The sequence below is a fragment of the Lagenorhynchus albirostris genome, chromosome 16 (genome assembly GCF_949774975.1).
Source record: "Lagenorhynchus albirostris chromosome 16, mLagAlb1.1, whole genome shotgun sequence".
Taxonomy (NCBI): Eukaryota; Metazoa; Chordata; class Mammalia; order Artiodactyla; family Delphinidae; genus Lagenorhynchus; species Lagenorhynchus albirostris.
Window position 1 is genome coordinate 4,083,514 of NC_083110.1, and position 20,081 is coordinate 4,103,594.

The following is a 20,081-nucleotide window of genomic DNA, read 5'->3' on the forward strand; positions in this document are numbered from 1 at the left end:
TTTGGACTGTGCGACACAGGACTTGACCGTTTGCTTATCGGGCGTTTGGCATTTCTGGGGGGTCATGTTCCTTCATTCACTGGAGATACTCCGGTTTCATCCATCACATTTATTACAAATCTTTCCCATGTTCCCCTACTTCCCCTTTTATGTTAATGTTCTCGTCCAGGTTCATAAAAGATCTAAATATTTAAATACTTTTATCTGGTCATATGACGTTTTGTATGTTCTCTCATTACTCCATAATTACGGCACTGGCATGCTTCCAAAACATTAATCTTTCTGTCTTTACTTTTTCTAGAATTGACTTTTCTAATTCCTCAATCCAAATGGAGTACATAAATTCCACTCCCATTTCACTCTTAAATATACGCAGATTTCAGCCTAGGCTCTTTTTTTTCCCTTCAAAAGGACTCATTTCTATCTTCTGAATCGTTGTCATGCTGCTGTATTGCTATTGATTTATAATAAACTTTTTTGTTGACCACTGTTCATCTGTTTTCCAAATGGAAGCAAATATCCTTTAGATATGTGAACTGAAATGGTACGAAGTCTGTGAATTAACTCAGGAAGGGCTCTCCTCTTTCCCATGTGCTTTCTATCCATTCCTGTCCTTTCATATATTACGACTTTTCAGGTATCAAAGTGTCCAGGGCTTTTCTCTCATTATAATTCTAATGACGGCTAACTCCCAAGGAATTTATAATTTGATCTTGCTGACGTACCTAAGGTGTTCTTTATGACTGCTGAGTGGAAGGCTGTCTGCAAAGCTGGCTGTGCGCACATGCCACCCCTCGTACCAGAAGGAAGAGCCTACTTCCATCCTGGGATTTGGGCTGGCCTTGGGACTTTCTCTGCCCAATGGCATGGGGTGAATATAATGTTCTGGGTCTTGATACACCGTGTATCTCCTGCTTATGGCCTCCTGATTCCTTAAGCCACATGTGAAGAACTATAATTACCCGCTGGAGACAAGGGTCCGGCTAGACCCCAGCTGTTCCAGGTACAGACACATGAGTGGAGTCCCTTAAGGCTCCAGACCCAGTTGAGCTCCAGCTGAATACACCCACATGTGTGACCTCAGCTGAAACCATAGGAAGCAGAGGAATCACTCAGCTGAGCCTAGCCAACCCATGGAATCATCAGTCATAACAAACCATTGCTGTCTTCAGCCATAAATTTCTGCGTGGTTTGTTATACAGAAATAGATAACTGAAAAAATTAACAATGCTTTGAAATGAGGCTTATAAAAATATGAAATATATTTTAAAATATCTTACCTACTCTTTTATAATCTCTAATAATTTCTTTTTGATTTTTAAAATATTTCCTAGATATAGAATCATATCTATAAATATTTCTTTACTTCCAAAATTTATTCCCTTTTTCTTTTCATTGCTTGTTTAAATGTCAAGGATTCCAATACGAAATCAGAGAACACGGTCTCAAAGGATACCCTTGTTTAGTTTCTGTTCTTAAGGGATCTACTTAAAACATTAAAAACATTTTTTTCCATTAAGTATTATGTAACTATTTGGTATAGTATTATGTAACTATATATCTTGTAATAATCTATAAGGGAAAGGAATCTGAAAAAGAATCTATCTATCTATCTACCTATCTATCTCTATACACACGTAACTGAATCACTTTGCTGTATACCTAAACCTAACACAACATTGTAAATCAACTATCAATTATACTTCAATTAAAAAAAAAGTATTATGCAACTATTTGGAATAAAGTAGATATTCTTTGTTAAGCTTTGAAGGTATCTCTCAAATCTTAATTTTTATTAGGAATAGGTCCTAATTTTATATATATATATATATATACACCCTTTTAGGGAAATCGGTATGACAAGTTTTAATGACTCCATCTACTATAACTTATTCTAATTAAGTGATATCACTTATATGTGGTATCTCAATCAAACAGGCAGACACATTCCACTTTTTAAAAGCCTGTTTTCACATGTGCTAACTACTCATGTCAAAGTATGGGCACAGCCTTCTTCCAGAGGGCCCTGAGCTCAGTAAGGCATCTTGAACCGCCTTTATTAGTTTGCAATGAGTTAACAGGCACATGGGGATTTTCTGGACTATCTTTTCTTCATGATGTTGAGTCTAGCTCAGAAATGGCTTTGAGAATTGGTACAAAAAGATCAATGTCACAGGCAGGGCAACTGGGTCATCTGGGTGAAGACCTTTCTCTTTAAAGTGCTAAGGGGATGTCTATGCTCACAGAGCAGTACTATTCACAATAGCCAAGATGGAAGCAACCTAAATGTCCACCGACAGGTGAATGGATAAAGAAGATGTGGTACATATATACAATGGAATATTACTCAGCCATAAAAAGAATGAAATAATGCCATTTGCAGCAACACGGATGCAAGTAGAGATTATCATACTCAGTGGAGTAAGACAGACAGAGAAGGACAAATAGTGTATCATATAACTTATATGTTGAATCTAAAATAGGACACAGGGCTTCCCTGGTGGTGCAGTGGTTGGGGGTCCGCCTGCCGGTGCGGGGGACGTGGGTTCGTGCCCCGGTCCTGGGGGATCCCGCGTGCCGCGGGGCGGCTGGGCCCGTGGGCCGTGGCCACTGGGCCTGCGCGTCCGGAGCCTGTGCTCCGCGGCGGGAGAGGCCACGGCAGTGAGAGGCCCGCGTACCGCAAAAAAACAAAAACAAAAATAAAATAGGACACAAATGAACATATCTACGGAACAGAAACAGACAGACAGAGAGAACAGACTTGTGGTTGTCAAGGGGCGGGGGTAGGAGGGATGGACAGGGAGTTTGGGATCAGCAGATGCAAACTATTATATATAGAGTGGATAAACAACAAGGTCCTAATGTACAGCACAAAGAACTATATTCAATATTCTGTGATAAACCATAATGGAGAAGAATATAGAAAAACGTGTATATATGTATAACTGAATCACTTTGCTGTACAGCAGAGATTAACACAACATTCTATATCAACTATACTTCAATAAAATAAATTTTTTAAAAAAGTGCTAAGGGGATGGATCACGCCTGTTCACCACCATACCAACTTGCGTCACAGCGGAGCTGACACCGATACAAAAGAATCTGATTAGTCAAAGGTCTGGAGTTGCAGATTCTTGAATTTTCCTGAGCTGACTAATGTCTCAAGGTGGCATGCTACCCTACGGAGTAGAACAGAAAACAACTGCAATTTTTAAACATGACCTCAACTCCTTCCATATTTTGTATAAAATGTTGATTGGAAAGTTCAGAAAGGTCAGGTAACCAAAGTCCTCCCCCCCTGCAAACAGAATCCCACATGCTTTCGGTTGAACTTAGGTACCCCTGCCCCCGAGGCACTGGCTAGCTGGGATGTCTGTGCTTCTTCCTCCTTTGTCTGACAATGCCAACTCCCAGCTAGCCTCTAACTCCAGCTCAGAAATACCCTGAAGAATGGAACTGCAGAACTGGAGGGTAGGGCTGGGAGAAGCCTTCCAGGTTCTCTGGAAAGGAATTCATTTCATAGACAAGCAGGCTGAAACCCAACACAAGCATGTACCTTAGAGGACTGGTGTCCAACACTCAGTGTCGGCACAAGGCGTGTAGCTAAACGACTTGTCCAAAGGCCAGCAGCCCAGCCGTAGGGCTGCGATCACAACCACAGCCCCCCAGGATGGACAATTCGGTCACTGCTGTCTGCACCATTTTGCTTTCTCGCCCTCCCACCTGCAGCCCAGCTCCCTGAAAAACTCCACTTCACAGCAGTGATTTTATTCGGAAGGGGTGGAAGGGAGCCAGGCAAAGACACAAATGAGGGTGGAGACAAAGGGATATGTGTTGTTTTAAATCAGAAAAATGGACACAAAACGCAGAAGGACCTCAGAGGTTACAAATTATGCTGTGAGCTGAGACAGCCCAAGGGTGCACAGGGCCCTGTGCATTCTGGACCTACTGGCTCCTTTGTACGAGCTCTCCTCATTCGGTTTTCTTGATCTGCACTTGCTCAACAGAGATAAGATAAATTGAAGAAGCAGGCTTCCCTTGAGAAACTCATCATCTAATAGGAAGAGACAGAGAGGTGAATATGCAGAATTCAGTGTGGTAAGCACTACACTAATATCTATGCAGTGGGGGAACGGAGAAGACGGAATGGAAGTTCTTACACTCTCCTCGGGCAGTAAGACAACAGTGTGCATGGAACAGGCCAGAGACAATGCTGCTCCGTCTTGCCTGGGCCGCTCTGGACAGAGGGGAGACTGTGTTCGTGCCCTCTGGGGCTCGGTCACGTCGGGCCAGTGTTCGGAGGGCTGTTATAACGCACCCTAACCATCTTCTGGTTGAGAGGAATGAAGGCTGCGTTACCAAGCAGACGGGGGCATTCTCAAGTTTCCACACGGGACGAGTACTGTAAAGCAGCAAACCCCAAACCGTTGTACTCTGTCTAGTAAGGGAGCAGAAACAGCCCGTGCCTGTTGCAGGAGTTTCTTCCCAACACTTTCCCCGCCCCCCATCTACCAGAGCTAAACGTCCCTGTACTGAATTAACGTGTCCCTGAATTAGCTTGAGAGGAGCTTTCGACTCCCCCCTCCCCCAGACTCCCCCCCAAATGGTGCTTAGGACCAGAGGCACTGATCCCAACTGATGAGAGAAACGGCCTAGCAGGGCAGCTCGTTAGACAGGCAGTCAGGGCAGCTGACCTCCACAGCCTGCAGCAGCCTGACTGCAAAGTGCGCCTGCCCCTCCTGGGAAAGGAATCCGAATCCCTTTCCTGAAGCCTGCACGTCACAGGTGACGGGAACCGATGACCAGAGCAGGCGAGTCAAAGGAGAGGGAGAGAAAAGGGCCACTCAGGTGGCCGTGGCCATCCCTGGGGGGCGGCAGTGAAGACGCAGACACACAGGGGAGTCTCAGACAGGTCACCCAGGTGCAGAGGCTGTGGTCATGGAGAGAATGTAGCAACAAATGGCAGAAAGTCTGAATCCGGGTCGCCGGGGTCCCTGGACCCACGCGTAAGGTGCAGAGGGTGCCTGGGAGGCAAGCACCTCCCTTGTCCGTGGCCCCCTTTACCTGCAGCCTGGAGAAAAGGTGCAGCTTTCCCTCCTAAATTCACAGAAACATTCTCCAGAGATGGTGGAGGGCAGTGTGACAGCCAGAGGGCCCCAGAGATCAGCCAGCCCAGCGCCATCCTGACCACATGGTTAGAGGAGGAAGCCGGGGCCCGTGCAGGGTGACCCGCTGGGTCAAGGAGGCCACATCAGAGTCTGCAGGGACCCCAAGCCACCAGAGGCCTAGGCCTGTGCTTGTCTGGGTGGACCTCTGAAAGGCTTTCTCCTCCTGTCTCACCTCGTCACGCTGGGAGGAAAGACAGAGTCTGTGTCCTAGATCCCCACCTCTACATTCCAGGTAAGAAAACACAGGTGTCAGAGGACAAGTGACACCTGCCAGGTCGCAGCTGGCGCCTGACCTGGAAGCAGGCTTAGGGCCCTCTGCCCGGTGCTACTTCCCTGCGTGCCCGGTTCTCCCTAAGGAAAGGCCCTCAGGCTCAGCCCGAGCCATCCCCTGGTTTTCCTCTTGGAAGATGCTCAGAGCATCCAGACGTTAACCCGGACGATCCCTGTGTTGCTGCCCCGGCCCCAGAGGCTGTGAGTCGTTACCTTCAAACGCCCGGGCAGCATCCACGAGGTGGGACCAATCTAACCCCGTGGCCGTGTCCGGGAGGGGCATCAGGCCGGGATCTGCGCACTTGGACTTATCTGATAAGGACCCATCGGAGAACCAGAACTCATCTAGACAGAAACAAAACCAGAGTGTCAGTCAGATCACACAGCACGGGTACCGGCCGGGCCCTCAGAGGGGCCCAGGGAGCTTTCTGTAAAAGATCTCCTGTCCCAGTAAAGAAACAGACATCCCACCGCAGTCACCCAAGAGACACAGCGCTCGAGAGGAGGGGCTTTGTGAAAAAGCCGCGACCTCCAGGCTCACTGAGAGGTCGCCAGCCGGCAGGGGCCGGATGCAAGATCTGGACTGAGCCTTCCCACGAATCAGAAAAGCAGAGGTGAGCTTCTCCCGGGTGGGCTTCTCCCGAGGACACCACCCCAGTCTGACCACCCTCAGGATCTCTTCCTGTTTCCCTTGGGGTGACTTCCCCCTGTGGGAAGAGCGTTGAAGCCTCTACTGTAAACACGGTTGGGTGCGATCTCTTCTGTACATTTCGCTACGTACAAAGATGGTGGTTGGATGACTCTTGTGACTTAATGAGGCAGCTCGATCACTGGCTAAACCAAACCCCTCTCCCTGACTGGCACCGAATGTTTGCTAGTCTTCCTTTCTCTGTGCAAACAGACCTTTTACATTTCTTCTCTTTAAACTCTCATCACAGGACTTGAAGCGTTTTCGTCACTAGCCATACTGGTTGCTAGGAACTCATTATGCATCTGTGGACAAATTTCCCAAAGGCTGGACCTTCTCTAAGGTGCCTCTCCTGGCCCTGCCCAGAATGTGGTATGCAGCTGCTCGTGGACACATCTGACTAATTAGACCAATCAAAATAATGACCACCTGGCCGTCTGAGCCCGCAATTAAGGAGGGGACGTAATTAACCCAGTGCACCTGTAATTTTAGCGCCCACATCCTTTGGGGAAACTGTGAAATGCTCGCACCTGGACCAGGACAGAGGATGCCTGTGATCTGGCCTTGAAGGACCCTAATGCTCTGTTTCCCAGCACCTTCCACATGCAGCTCTTAGTCTACCTCTAACAGCGGCTAGAGCTAACGATGAAGCCACTCTGTTTTTAACATTAACCTGCTTAAAGGTGGAACCGTCGCCCCCTCCATCTTGAAGGGAAACCAGTAACGGGTATTTTATCAATGCCGTTCCCACCACCCTCCCTCTCCAAGTGCTCCAGCATGTTCTATGTGTGATGTCCTCTGTCCTTGTCTGCTTCTCTCCTGATGGACCCCTCTGAACCCAGGGAGGCACCGAAGGGCAGAGGCTGGGCTGACCCCGCCCGGGTCCCATCTTCACCCAGAATTTAAGGTTCAACCACCCCCGCCCCGCCCCAGAGAGAAAGGTCAGGAAGCCCAGGGACCCTCAATCACTTCCCGTCTCTCAAACACATCAGCTGCTTTGCTTAAAGCAGGTTTTCTGCACCAAGTGAAAAGAAACTATTTGACTAGGTGGGAATTACTTTTGCCACTGATTTCCCTGCGGCTGAGTTGGTCAGGAATAGGGGTGTGCGTGTTGCAGCTCTGGGAAGGGTGCCCCGGGCCAGCTGGAAGCCGGTGTGCACGGGGCATGTCCCTCACCCCCTGCCTCTCCTTCCCTCACTGGAGAGGAAAACATCATGGAGTGAAAAATTGTTCAGCTGAATGAACATTTTTACCGAAAGTACAGTCTCTTGGTCACGTATCACTAAGAAATGTGAACCTGAGGATTTTCTTTGCGTTTATAAAGAAATAACCCTTCACCTGAGCTTCTGGTATCGCCTAAAGTCAAACCCGGTACGCATTCCGTGCGCTGTCTGCTTTCTCCCCAGCACCAGCAGACGACGCCCTGACTGGCTCTAACAGGAGTCAAGGCAGACAGCAAAATAATAGAGGGCAAGAGGGGAGGAGGCAGCGAGAGAGGAGGGCTGGGCTACAGCCCCTTGTCCCCTCTTCCTGTCCCTCCTGCGTTCGTGAGCTCAAAGAGCATCTTCCCCAAACACCCAATGGGGGACTGACAAAGGAGCCCTGACCATTTTGGGTTAAAGATCGGAGCTCTCGGGCTTCCCTGGTGGCGCAGGGGTTGAGAGTCCGCCTGCTGATGCAGGGAACACGGGTTTGTGCCCTGGTCCGGGAGGATCCCACGTGCCACAGAGCGGCTGGGCCCGTGAGCCATGGCCGCTGAGCCTGCGCATCTGGAGCCTGTGCTCCGCAATGGGAGAGGCCACAGCAGTGAGAGGCCTGTGTACCGCAAAAAAAAAAAAAAAAAAAAAAAAAAAAAAATCGGAGCTCTCACTCTGTGTGGGACCAACCTGAAGTTTGGTGGCCGGGAAGCTCCTGCCCAGAGTGAGTGTGTGTGGAGTGAGTGGGCCTAGCGACCCACAGAGCAGGGGTGTGTCACAGTCAGAGGCAAACCCAGGGCATCCTTCTAACCTCCTCCAACTTCTATGGAGAACCAGGAAGGAAAAGGAGGGATATTTCTTCTTTACTGTAAACAGTCACTCCTCTCCCCGAGTTGTCAATGGGACTTGCGTGTTTATTTGACACTACAGAACTGGCAAAGCTGCTCAGTAAATTGGAGAAGATTCCCTCCACTCCACCATCTACGGTGTGTTTGTTAAATGCCTACTGTATGCCTAAGGATGGGGTGGAGCAGTGGGGAAGACAGGCAAGGCCACCCTCCCACAGAGCTTACACGGCAAGTGACACGGGGAGAGGGAAGAAACAAGCCGCGGCATGTCGGAGGGAGGCCTGTCCGAGGAGGTGACAGTCACCAAGACATAGCCCAGCAGCAGCTGCCTGGGGAAGAGAAGTTCCGGGAGGAGAGCTCCGAGAAAGCACGGATTGAGGTCCAAATGCATTGCCGCTCAGTAAGCAGGATGACACCAGTGTCAAGGAGTGTCACCATATATATATATATGGTTTTTTTTTTTGTTTTTTGTTTTTTGTTTTTTTGCGGTACGCGGGCCTCTCACTGCTGTGGCCTCTCCCGTTGCGGAGCACAGGCTCCGGACGCGCAGGCTCTGCGGCCATGGCTCACGGGCCCAGCCGCTCCGCGGCATGTGGGATCCTCCCAGACCGGGGCACGAACCCGCGTCCCCTGCATCGGCAGGCAGACTCTGAACCACTGCGCCACCAGGGAAGCCCCAGGGAGTGTCACCTGAAATGAAGTAGGAGCCGCCTAAGTTCCTCCCTGTATTGTTTCTTTTGGCTGCACCATGCAGTTTGCGGGACCTTAGTTCCCTGACCAGGGATGGAACCTGGGCCCTCGGCAGTGAGAGAGCAGAGTCCTAACCCCTGGACCATCAGGGAATTCCCCTAAGTTTCTCTCTGAATTATCAAAATGAAAAGCACCGTACACACTGCTATATTTAAAATAAATAATCAACAAGGACCTACTGTAAAAAAAAAAAATTAAAAAATAATTTTTTTTTTTAAAAAGCACCTAAAATTTTTGCAATGCTTGGAAAATCGTATAATCGGGAAAAAAAATTACGTTTTTTTAAATTTTGGGGTCCAAGACTCCAAACCACCAAAAATTCTTTATAATACTTATAACTGACATCAGGTCTCACCCAGCTGACGTTCACCCTGCACCTGCTGTATTCTGGGTCCCACCAGGTACCGTATCGGTACCTGGGGATGGGACGACCACAGGCGCAGGTTCTGCCCTTGAGGGGCCGACAGGAGCAGGTGAGTCCTGCTGGTGCCGCTCTGGGGTCTGGGAAAGTGCGTACAGGAACCAGCCCCTGCGCTTGGCGTGACCACAGCAGCTGTAACTGGGCTGTTCCCTGAGCCTTCCAGATGGGGAGGAAAAGGCGCGACTTAGGTACCAGAGCCTGTTATTTCAAGGCCAGTCCTCTCGAGCCACTGCTGTTCCAGAGCCCACGCTGCTCCTCCGGCCAACCCAGGAAAGAAAGCGACTCGCGGCTTCTGAAGGGCAGCCGGTGTCCAGGCACCGCTGCCGGGGTCTCTGCTCTCTGGCCTGGACATCGATCTTGGGGCTTCCTGTTTGTTTATCCCGACCCTGAAATCGCGGGGACCAGCTTTATTGAGTCTGACTTTCTCGCTGTTGTTCTAAATGCGGACGAGCCTTCCTGTTAGCATTTCCTGGTGGTCAGATAGCTGTGGTTTCACAATTACTCTCCAGGAACCAAGGGATGTTTATTACAGAGGAGACTGAGAACATTTGAAAAAAAGAGAAAGAAGTGCCACATAGAGTCGGAGAATATGCTCTTCCTCCGACGGCCACGGATGCTGTCTGCGAGGCCGGCGGAAGCAAGGGCAGCTCTACTGCAGGCCGCACACCACTACGTCTGCACCTGGGGTCTGTGGCATCTTGGGTGGGTACTAAATTATAAGGAAAACACTAATTTCTTTTATTTCTGCTAAAACTCGCTTTTAAACTTCAAGGAGCATCCTTTGCGGGGGGCCTAGGTCACAACTATAGGATTTGGGAACATATAGAACCTAACACCTTGTTGGGCATTTTTAATTAATTAATTTTCTTTTATTATTTATTTTTGGTTGCGTTGGGTCTTCATCGCTGTGCGCGGGCTTTCTCTCTAGGCGCGTGGGCTTCAGAAGTTGTGGCACGTGGGCTCAGTAGTTGTGGCTCGCGGGCTTAGTTATTCCACGGCATGCGGGATCTTCCTGGATCAGGGCTCGAACCCGTGTCCTCTGCACTGGCAGGCGGATTCTTAACCACTGCCACCACCAGGGTAGTCCTAATACCCTGTTTTATTTTTCAAAATTTAAGAACTCTTGTTCTAAAAGTCTACCCACATAGGAAGATTTCTACCATTCCTTGGAGTGTTTCATAAAACTCCATTTCGTAAAAAATCAGTAATTCTCTTTAAACATGCTTTAAACCTGCGAATGCTTGTGACTGCACTGAACAAAGCCAGGTAACCCCATGCCCAAGCAGACAAGGATACTATGAGAGCTTTTCAATATCACTGGTTTTCGGGCCTGTGAACTGTGTGTCAAAATGGCCACTCCCTATTCTTTTTTTCTACCTGGGCCTCAAAAGAAATTTTACTCTGAAATCCACCAATGATGGAAACAAAGGCCCTAAATGCAAGGCAGAAAGATCTCAGAATTGTTTCAATTGTTCGAGCTGGTCTTATTTTTATACCTCCAAGTTGAAGACATAATGATACAGCACATTCAGGGATCCCCAAACCGCCCCCAGGAAATATATATGAATCACGACGTGAGTCACATCTAAAATGTGTTTGTTAAGTGTCATCTGTCTTCCAAGGCTGGATTAAGATCCTGGTCTCAGGAGAAGAGAGATTCTGAGATGGGCCCAAGTTTGAGACTTGGAAAAGCTAAAACTGTCTGAACGAGCAGCCTGTGACTGGTAATTACATGGAGAAAAGGTGCGGCGATGAGGTCTCCAGAGGCTCACTGTGAAGAGATGGACTTGCCAACCCTCCCCTGTGCTGTCCTTGCTGCAGATTAGGAACAAGATCCAAATGAGTGTCTATGAGCGGAAGGTCAGATGCTTCCTGGGAAACTTTAGGAGGATACGTGTGCCTCAGCATATCCTTGCTCAACCTCTGTAGCTAACGAACCATCCAGGGTTACACGCTCTGGCAGAACTAACCTAACTGCCACTGCAAGTTCTCGTGAAGCTAAGTCTCTGAGAAACTAAGAGAAACCCCTGGGCGACCCCAAATAGTCCTCATTTCTCGCTCGCGGGCATCTGCTGGCCACAAGCTCCCACCTGTCAACTCTCTGGCTTGTTCCAGGGTCAGACTGTTGCAGCTACTCTCCGAGCGAGATCTGCTCACAGGGGCTCTGCTGAGTGACCAGAAACCACAGAAAGCAAAAGATGACTGAAATCTGCCTTGAGCAGATACAGGAATAATAACCACACAGGTGAGCGTGGGCGTCAGGGGTCCCAGGGGCGAGCATCCTCCCAGGGACAACCAGATCCTTACAGTTGAGCCTCTTGGTGGGGAGGGAGGAGGGAATCAGAAGTGTCTTGGGGGAGACGCATTAATTCAAATTACTCCCAGCTCCCTTATTTATATTTTGTCATTTGATCCACCAAACCTAGAGAATTTTTTTTTCTGAGTAGGTTGTGAAGTTTAGAAATTGGAGGAGTCACGTGGCCAAATAAGAAGGTTTCATCTGAGAAGCGCAAACAGCAAGGACCACTCTTACTGCTTTTCCCAGGAGAAGAGACAATGAAGGCAAGTCAGGCAGTTTTTAACCCGGATAGTGGAGAGTGTATCCTGCCTGTTTCCATTGTACCTCTGAACATACTAAGCAAGGACACAGGGACGTCCCTGGTGGCGCAGTGGTTAAGAATCCGCCTGCCAATGCAGGGGACACGGGTTCGAGCCCTGGTCCGGGAAGATCCCACATGCCGCGGAGCAACTAAGCCCGGGTGCCAAAACTACTGAGACTGCACTCTAGAGCCCGCAAGCCACAACTACTGAGCCTGCGTTCCACAGCTACTGAAGCCTGAGTGCCTAGAGCCCGTGCTCCACAACGAGAGAAGCCACTGCAATGAGAAGCCCGCGCACTGCAATGAAGAGTAGCCCCTGCTCACCGCAACTAGAGAAAGCCCGTGCGCAGCAACGAAGACCCGACGCAGCCAAAGATAAATAAATATTTAAAAAAGGGTAACTCGGCATACCCAGACAATAGAACAGAAGTCAACACTAAAAAGAAGTGAGCTATCAAGCCGTGGAGGAAAATTAAATGTATTTCTGGAAAGGCTACACCCTGTATGACTCCAACTATATGACACCTGGAAAGGACAAAACTATGGAGACAGTAAAAAAAGAACCACTGATTTACCAGGGGTGAGGGGCAGAGAGGGATGAACAGGTGGGGCACAGAGGCTCTTTAGGGAGATGAAAATACTCTGTAAAATACTACAATGGTAGGTACGTCACCATGCATTTGCCCAAACACATAGAATGTACGACGCCGGGGGGGTGAACCCCAACGCAAACTACGCACTTTGGGTGATGAAGATGTGTTAGTATCCTCTAACAAATGTTCCCTGTGGTCGGGGGCAGACTGAGCACCTGCAGGGGCAGTGGGTGTGTACCCGGGAAGTCTGCATACCTCCTGCTCACTTTTGCTGGGAACCTAAGACTGCTCTAAGTAAATGATGTTTATTAAGAAAAAAAAAGTGAAGCTAAGAAAAGGATAGAGAGTTTACCCTTAAGCAACGTGGCTGTTAGGGGCGTGGACCACCCACACAGTGGAAAATCTGCATGTACTTTACAGTTGGCCCCCGTATCCGAGGTGCCACATCCCCTGATCCAACCAACCGTGGAGCATGTAGTACTGTGATATTTACGTGGAAAAAATTCTGTGTGTAAGTCGATCTGCACAGTTCAAATCCCTGCTGTTCAAGGGTCAATTGTGCGTCTTCCACATGGAAGCAAATGAAAGGTAGAATGTAAGAACTACAGTAACATCTATACTGTAGATTTCACAATCATACCTCAAGCATTTTTAAGTGGAAGATATGACATCTGCAAGAAAATAGAGTTTTACTGGCTTTAGGAAAGCTTTAAGAGGCCATTAAAGTTACCTATTTACAAAAAAGGACAAACATTTGGAGAAATATTAGGATATTAGAATATGTCTGTCTGACCTTCATACCTTTATCAAGAGGGAGTATTTCTCCAATTTAGGCAAATGGACTTTTCATAACAGGCAGGATATTATGTTACTTAAAGAAATAGATGGGCTTCCCTGGTGGCGCAGTGGTTGGGAGTCCGCCTGCCGATGCAGAAGACATGGGTTCGTGCCCCGGTTCGGGAAGATCCCACATGCTGCAGAGCGGCTGGGCCCGTGAGCCATGACCTCTGGGCCTGCGCGTCCGGAGCCTGTGCTCCGCAACGGGAGAGGCCACAACAGTGAGAGGCCCGCGTACCGCAAAAAAAAAAAAAAAAAAAAAAAAAAAAAAAAGAAATGGATTAAGAATTTTATGAGACAAGGTTCATTTCCAATAATGTTAAACATTAGAAAGATTATTAGAACTTTTATTTCATTTAGCCTGGTACTTATATGTGTATTATGAAGTTCAAATTGGTTCTAAAGATAATGCTTTCTACCATGAAATTTAAGAAAACCCTGACAAGGAACATATTTCTGATTTAATCCTCATTCTTCCTGTACAATAGAAATTAACTATGAAAAAAGGAAATAAAGCTAACTAATGTTAAAAAAAAATCACGCTTCAACACCGACATGTTAATAGGAAACTAACACTATGTAAAAAGGAAAGATTTTAGGATTTGAAGGAAAATCATCTGGAAATTATCTAGTCAACCTGTGGCCAATAAATCGGAGTGAACTGGACACAGGATCTAAGTGATGGGACATGGTACCACGTGGGAAGAGCCAGGGCTGGGACGCAGGTGTCCCGATGCCCACCTGCCACCTTCGCCTTCACCAGATCTGGAAGATCAAGAAGAAACAGACACAGGAGGCAAGAAAACCAACCTTCCTCCCCGCGTGCTGCCCACCGGAAAATCTACCACCGTGGCGCCCTTTTCTCTTTATCAGGTTTAGACACTGCTTTCTTTACGGATGTAACAGCTGAGCTGAGTATAAAGGTCACTATTTCACCTGCTAAAAACGTTTAATACGGGTTTTTCGATTTTCTGAAAAATTGGCAGTAGTGTTCAACTTTTAAAAAATGTCCCCTTTGGGGCTTTTACCACCTTCAAAAATCACTAAGAGAGAAAACACACCACCAAATGATATATAGTTTAAAGAATAAACAAGTCCCTCCAACCCCGGTAGGAGACCCACCCCAGAGCGCCCACGAGGACAGCTCGGGCCACCCCGGGCACTTACTCCGCAGGCTTCCCATGCTGGGCGCCGGCTGGGTCCGGGGTGGCAGGGTGCTGTGGTAGGGCGGGGTGGTGCTGAACAGGATGTCGCTGGGCAGGGCCTGGTCAAGGATGGAACTTCGGGAGCTTCCGAAGGAAGACCCCCTGCGGTGGCCGCAAACGCTCTCGTCCGAGAGCGTGCGGGGCAGCGAGCGGCGCGGGGACAGGTTCCCATAGAACGAAAACTAGGGGTTGAGACAGGAGGAGGGAAGGGAAAACAGATGTCAGAAAGCTGGCAGCGTGAAACTCATCTGACTACCTTGGGGGGGGGGTGGGTCCCGGACCACCGTGGGAGCATCTCCGAGCAGCAGGTGCGCGCAAAGCCGCAGCCTAGGGATGCTACAACCAGGCACGCAGGTCACCGAGGCAAAGCACAAGGGCTTCCTGCAGTTCCTGGGTCTGGCTCTTTTCCTCCTTGGACGTTCTGTGAAATATCACCACGAGTTAGACAGGCACAGCTCTGTTCTGAAATGTTAAATGGAGGTTCCATAACCTTTTAGCTGTGGCAGCTTCTGGAAATACAGAACGCTGCCATTTCAGGCAACAGTTATTCAAAACCACACCTAGTGCTGGCTTGATTTTCATCGGAAATGACTACATGTTAATATTAGGTGATTTCTGTACCAATCAACTACATGCGAGGTTCAACCTAATCTAGGTCACAATAATAATACTAATTTTTGAGCACTGCAGCTTTCTAAGCCACACACAGGTTCAAGAAAGACAGTATTGGTCCAGGAAAGTCTTACTGTCTACACACTTTAAAGTTTCACTCACAGAAGTCTAGTACAGTTGTTGAGAATTGAGTTATAGTAATCAATCGTAACCAGGTTTAAAGAAACCATTAAAATTATTGTGTTAAATCACAGATAGGGTAGGGAAAGTTCATACTAAAGAAGCAAGTAGTCAAAAACTCAAGAAAAATTAAATCAAATCTGAATTTCCAACTTCTTCTATATCCTGAACCACGTTCCTTTTACATCAATAATAGTAAAAGCCAGAACGTTTGCATCAAGCAAATACAGAAACGGTTATTTACGTTTGTGAATGTAAAGTGTTTCTATTTTATGTGTCCCTTTCATCCTGTCAAGTCTGTCCAGCTGATGAATGGGAACCAGAGTGTGTGCGAACTGCAAAGTTACGTTTGCACTACGAAAAGAAGGCGATTTGTCTTAGAAGAAAAAAAAAAAACACATGTCAAGGAGAAGTTTGTTCCTATTAAAAGAAAAGCTATTTGCACTTTCGGTACAATAGCCCGCACCCAAGCTTGTACAGTACCATATACATGATTTGATACGAGTTAAAGAAAAAAAAAAAAGACTCATTCTGTTGAGCTCTTCCGAGATTCCCTCTTCACACACAACCAGCAGGCTGTTCAGAACATGATTACAGGCCCATTAGATTAAAGCGGCTTTGAGGTAGCATCTCATGAGAGTGTTATTCTAAGAACACAATTAGGTTAATTGCAGCATCGTTTTATTACAGGGAAGACGGTAGCACAAAGCCTTGCCGTTTATCTTGATCACAGTCAAGATGGCCATGCTTGACTTTTTTCTTTTCATTTGGACAAGAGAGCGCTGAATTAGAAGGGAGAAAGGCCTGCATTCCACGGCTGACTCTGCCACCAAGTATTTATGCGAACGTCACACTTCATCAGTTGGGGCCTCAGTTACTTGCCAGAAGAGGAGATTGGGCAGGATTACCTGGGGGTCCTTTTTCATACTTTCCATTACTTAACAAAGTGGTTTAAGAGACCGTAATGACACATAATAAAACGAAAACTAATAAGGACAGTGAAGTCATCTAACGGTAGCGAGGGTCTGCGCCCTGGTCATGAAGCCATGCCCTTGAACGTGAGGTTGGTTTGTGAGACTGACGCGTGGCCTTTCCTTGTGGGTGGGCACAGTTTACAAGCACGGGGCAGGTGCCATCTGATTTACGATGCCAGGCAGTAGAGTACCTAAGTCCAGCCCATTTCTGGAACAGGATTACACCCAAGCAGGATGGCTTGGAGAACTCTATCCTTGGTACAAGTTCCGGAGCAAAAGCCAGGCGGTGTGAATTTTAACAGCTACTATTTCTGATGACCTGTTATATCCGGGTCCTCTGTGAAGTTGGTTCTTATCTTTGCTGTAACTCTGTATACATTTATCATTGCTTCCTTTTTTCAGAGGACGACGCTGGGCCAAGAGATTAAGTCACATGAACAAAATCACACGGCCGATGGTCACTGCAGCCGAGAACTGAGGCCAGGCCCGCCTGCCTCTAGCTTCCTCTGTCCGTCTAGAAAGCTGCCCTTCCTGACCTCTCCCAGGCTCACTCTGCTTCCTGGGGGAATAACAGTGAAAATGGCCAACCGGGCACAGAGCTGTAGGTAGGATCACGAGAGAGGCCACATGTGGGAGAACTCTGGAAGCCCCGGCGCCTCTTTACGCTTTTCCTTAGTGTTTCCGGTCACTTCAAAGCTACACAAAAGTCACTAACCTTTCTCCTCCCCTCCTCCACTGAGGGGCTGTCGGGAAGCATCAATTTCAGAAAGTCTTCTTTGGAGAGCACGTGCTGAGTTTCTGAGACATCATCTCCCACCACTGCCTGCTGCTGAGCTGAGGCGGACAGCAGACCCATCTCACCATACAGCCTGGTGAAACAAGGCAGAAGGAAAATGAAGGTGAGTCATCAGCCTATCTGTAAAACGCCGGTAGCCTTATGAATTAAAATCCAGTCACCAGCTTCACCCACCACGTTCATACACACAGAAACTCGCTGACTCACTTCTGCTGCATTTCTCCCAGATCCCCGTGCCATCCTACGTTTGTGAAACGAGTGCAAACTTAGGTTTCTGAATAATGCAGAACAAATCAGATCCCCAAAGCCCTGAATGAGAAAAACATAGAGCCAAATTTTCAAATAAGGCTGTGTCTTCCCTTTCCTAACCTGTGTCAGAAAACACAGTTTCAATAATTCATCGGAGATTATCTCGTGTTCTTCGAAGGAAGCCTGGTGCCTGTCCGGAATTTGAGAAAGCCCTTCTCTTGTGGCTGGGCAACCCCACGCACCGTCCACCCTGCAACACGGAGAGCCAGACCCCGGGGAACCTGATGTTGAACAGTAATCCATCCGGGTGCATGCCAAGCATTTTTATTATCAGCCATTTCGCAAAGCCGTTTGAATAAATGAAGCAGCTATCCCCCTTGATTATCAGTATATAGAAATGTATTTATGGACAACAGAAGACTGCCTAGCCGAATTACTGTTTTCAGCTCTTTTCCAGGGAGAAAACTGGGGAGTCGTTTTTAAAAGGTTTGGTCTGCAAATGTAATCTGAGCCACGGAACGTTCCTGAAGACACGGTGGGTGAGGAACCAGGGGCTGTACTGTCAGCCGAGGCGGACGGGCCGCACAACCTGAAACGTGATGCTCCAGGAACCACGGCCCAGGGCGGCAGCTTGCCGAGGATGACCTGTGTGTGACTGTCCTGCATCACCGAGATGACCCCATCTCTAAAGCCAGGCTACTGTGTTGCAGGGTGACGGCTCACTGGGGAATTATCAGGATATGAAACTCACATGAACATGCTCAAAATTAAGAACGATTTATCGGAACTCGCTACGTCTCTTGCTTTGTTCCTGAGGTAGGTCAGGTTTCCCGAACTTTTCGGCTCTGTAAGCAGCAGCAGCGGTAACGACATGAAAGCAGTGACTGGGGAAGAAGCTTTCAAAACTTTTAAATGTGACTGAAGATGTGGTTGGCTTGGGAGCTAAAAAAGAACCCAAGACCCGGGGGATGGGGGCTGTGCACGGAACCCCCGTGGGAAGACACACCATGGAGGGTTTGTGACGAGGCCGTCACACGTGCCCAGCTGTGGGCCCTGAGATTCGGGGGTGGACGTGCTCAAGAGCTCCAGGCCCTATCTGCTTTGGGAAAGACGTAGGGAAGAAAAAAACAAACCCAGGTCTCATCAGTAACTGCTGGGATAATAAGGTAACACCGAAAATCACTAATAAAATGCACTATTCCAGTTCCCTATGTGTTTAAGTAAAAATTGCTAGCCTTTTTTCCTGCTAACTTAGTGACTTTATTAAAATTGACAAATGATACGTCAATAAGTATGCTCCGAGGGTCTACTACGTGTGTCACGAGGACGTACAGAGGTGAGGAGGACATGGTACGTGAATATAAAAGCAAGGAACAGAAATTTGTTTTAGGGACTTCGCTGGTGGTGCAGTGGTTAAGAATCTGCCTGCCAACGCAGGGGACACGGGTTCGAGCCCTGGTCAGAAAAGATCCCATATGCCGCGGAGCAACTAAGCCCGTGTGCCACAACTACGGAGCCTGCGCTCTAGAGCCCACGAGCCACAACTACTGAGCCCACGAGCCGCAACTACTAAAGCCCGTGTGCCTAGAGCCCATGCTCCATGACAAGAGAAGCCACCGCAATGAGAAGCCCGCACACTGCAACAAAGAGTAGCCCCTGCTCGCCACATCTAGAGAAAGCCCACGTGCAGCAAAGAAGACCCAATGCAGCCAAAAATAAATAAAATAAAGAAATTTATTAAAAAAAAAGAAATTTGTTTTAATTTTATATGAGAACATCAAGGAAAGGGAAGACTTTCAAAGAGAAATATAAATGCCAACATTTAAAGAGCTTTACCAAGATGTTTCTCGATTATTCTTTTTTAGAAAATCTGTTTCTACTGGGGGGAAAAATACATTAGCTTGGTCCATGCCCCAGATGCCCAAGGTTTGCCTAGAGAAGAGCCCCCCGGACACCTTACCCCTGACACTCAGCCACTTCGGCTTCCTCGGGTGGTGGGCTATCTTCCGATTTCTTCCAGCCGATGACATATTTGTTCATGGCCCCTTGCCGGTGGTAGGCCTTGGACACGGACCCCGGGGCCTGTTGACTGCTGCTGTGAGACACGATGTACACTTTGGACGTATCCAGAGACCCACTAATTTTGGAACCGTGAGCTGAGGGGCTTCCTGAATGGCGTGAACCACTGGGGAGAAAAAGACAGAAGCCGCGATACAATCAGATCTCAGTGGTGCGGGCACGTTGCCAAACTCAGAGCCACCACGCACGACTCCTGTCCTTCTCTGTGAGCAAAATCGGGCAGCGGGGGGGCAGATGTGGCCGCCTCTCTGCCACGTGCCTTTGGAATGCTCTGCTTCCCACAGGCCAAGGGTGTTCATGTGCAAAGCTGTATGCCTGTGGCCAGAAGGATGTTCAAAGCCCAGTCAGGGGAAATCTAATAGAAAAATGGGCACCACAGTGATGCCTCAGAAGAAAAGAAACTCAAATGGTGAATAAACATAAGAGGAAGGGCTCAACCTCCGCCATCCCCAAGGAAACCAGTGCAAACCACTGCAGGATATCAGGGCACGCTCACCAGACTGGCAAAAATGGGAGCCTCTTATGATGAGAGTCCAGTGTTACCAGCACCTGGGGCAATGGTCACAAGCCCGATGTGCTTTTCCATTTTCCTCATTCAGGCTTGATTAAAAA

At 48.1% G+C, this 20,081-nt stretch overlaps 1 protein-coding gene across 4 annotated transcripts in view; it reads right to left on the reverse strand.

Moving 5' to 3' along the window:
• The window catches only part of SIPA1L2 (signal induced proliferation associated 1 like 2), a 236,701-nt gene that overhangs the window by 11,142 nt on the left and 205,478 nt on the right, over window positions 1-20,081 (reverse strand). For 3 of the 4 annotated variants that reach the window (XM_060127134.1, XM_060127136.1, XM_060127135.1), the window contains 4 exons: window positions 19,351-19,575; window positions 17,061-17,214; window positions 14,542-14,761; window positions 5,655-5,786 (listed from right to left, as the gene is read on the reverse strand). In XM_060127134.1, the coding sequence (XP_059983117.1) occupies window positions 5,655-5,786; window positions 14,542-14,761; window positions 17,061-17,214; window positions 19,351-19,575 (731 nt within the window). The remainder of the gene's footprint in view (window positions 1-5,654; window positions 5,787-14,541; window positions 14,762-17,060; window positions 17,215-19,350; window positions 19,576-20,081) is intronic. The other variant, XM_060127137.1, reaches the window with a different exon arrangement.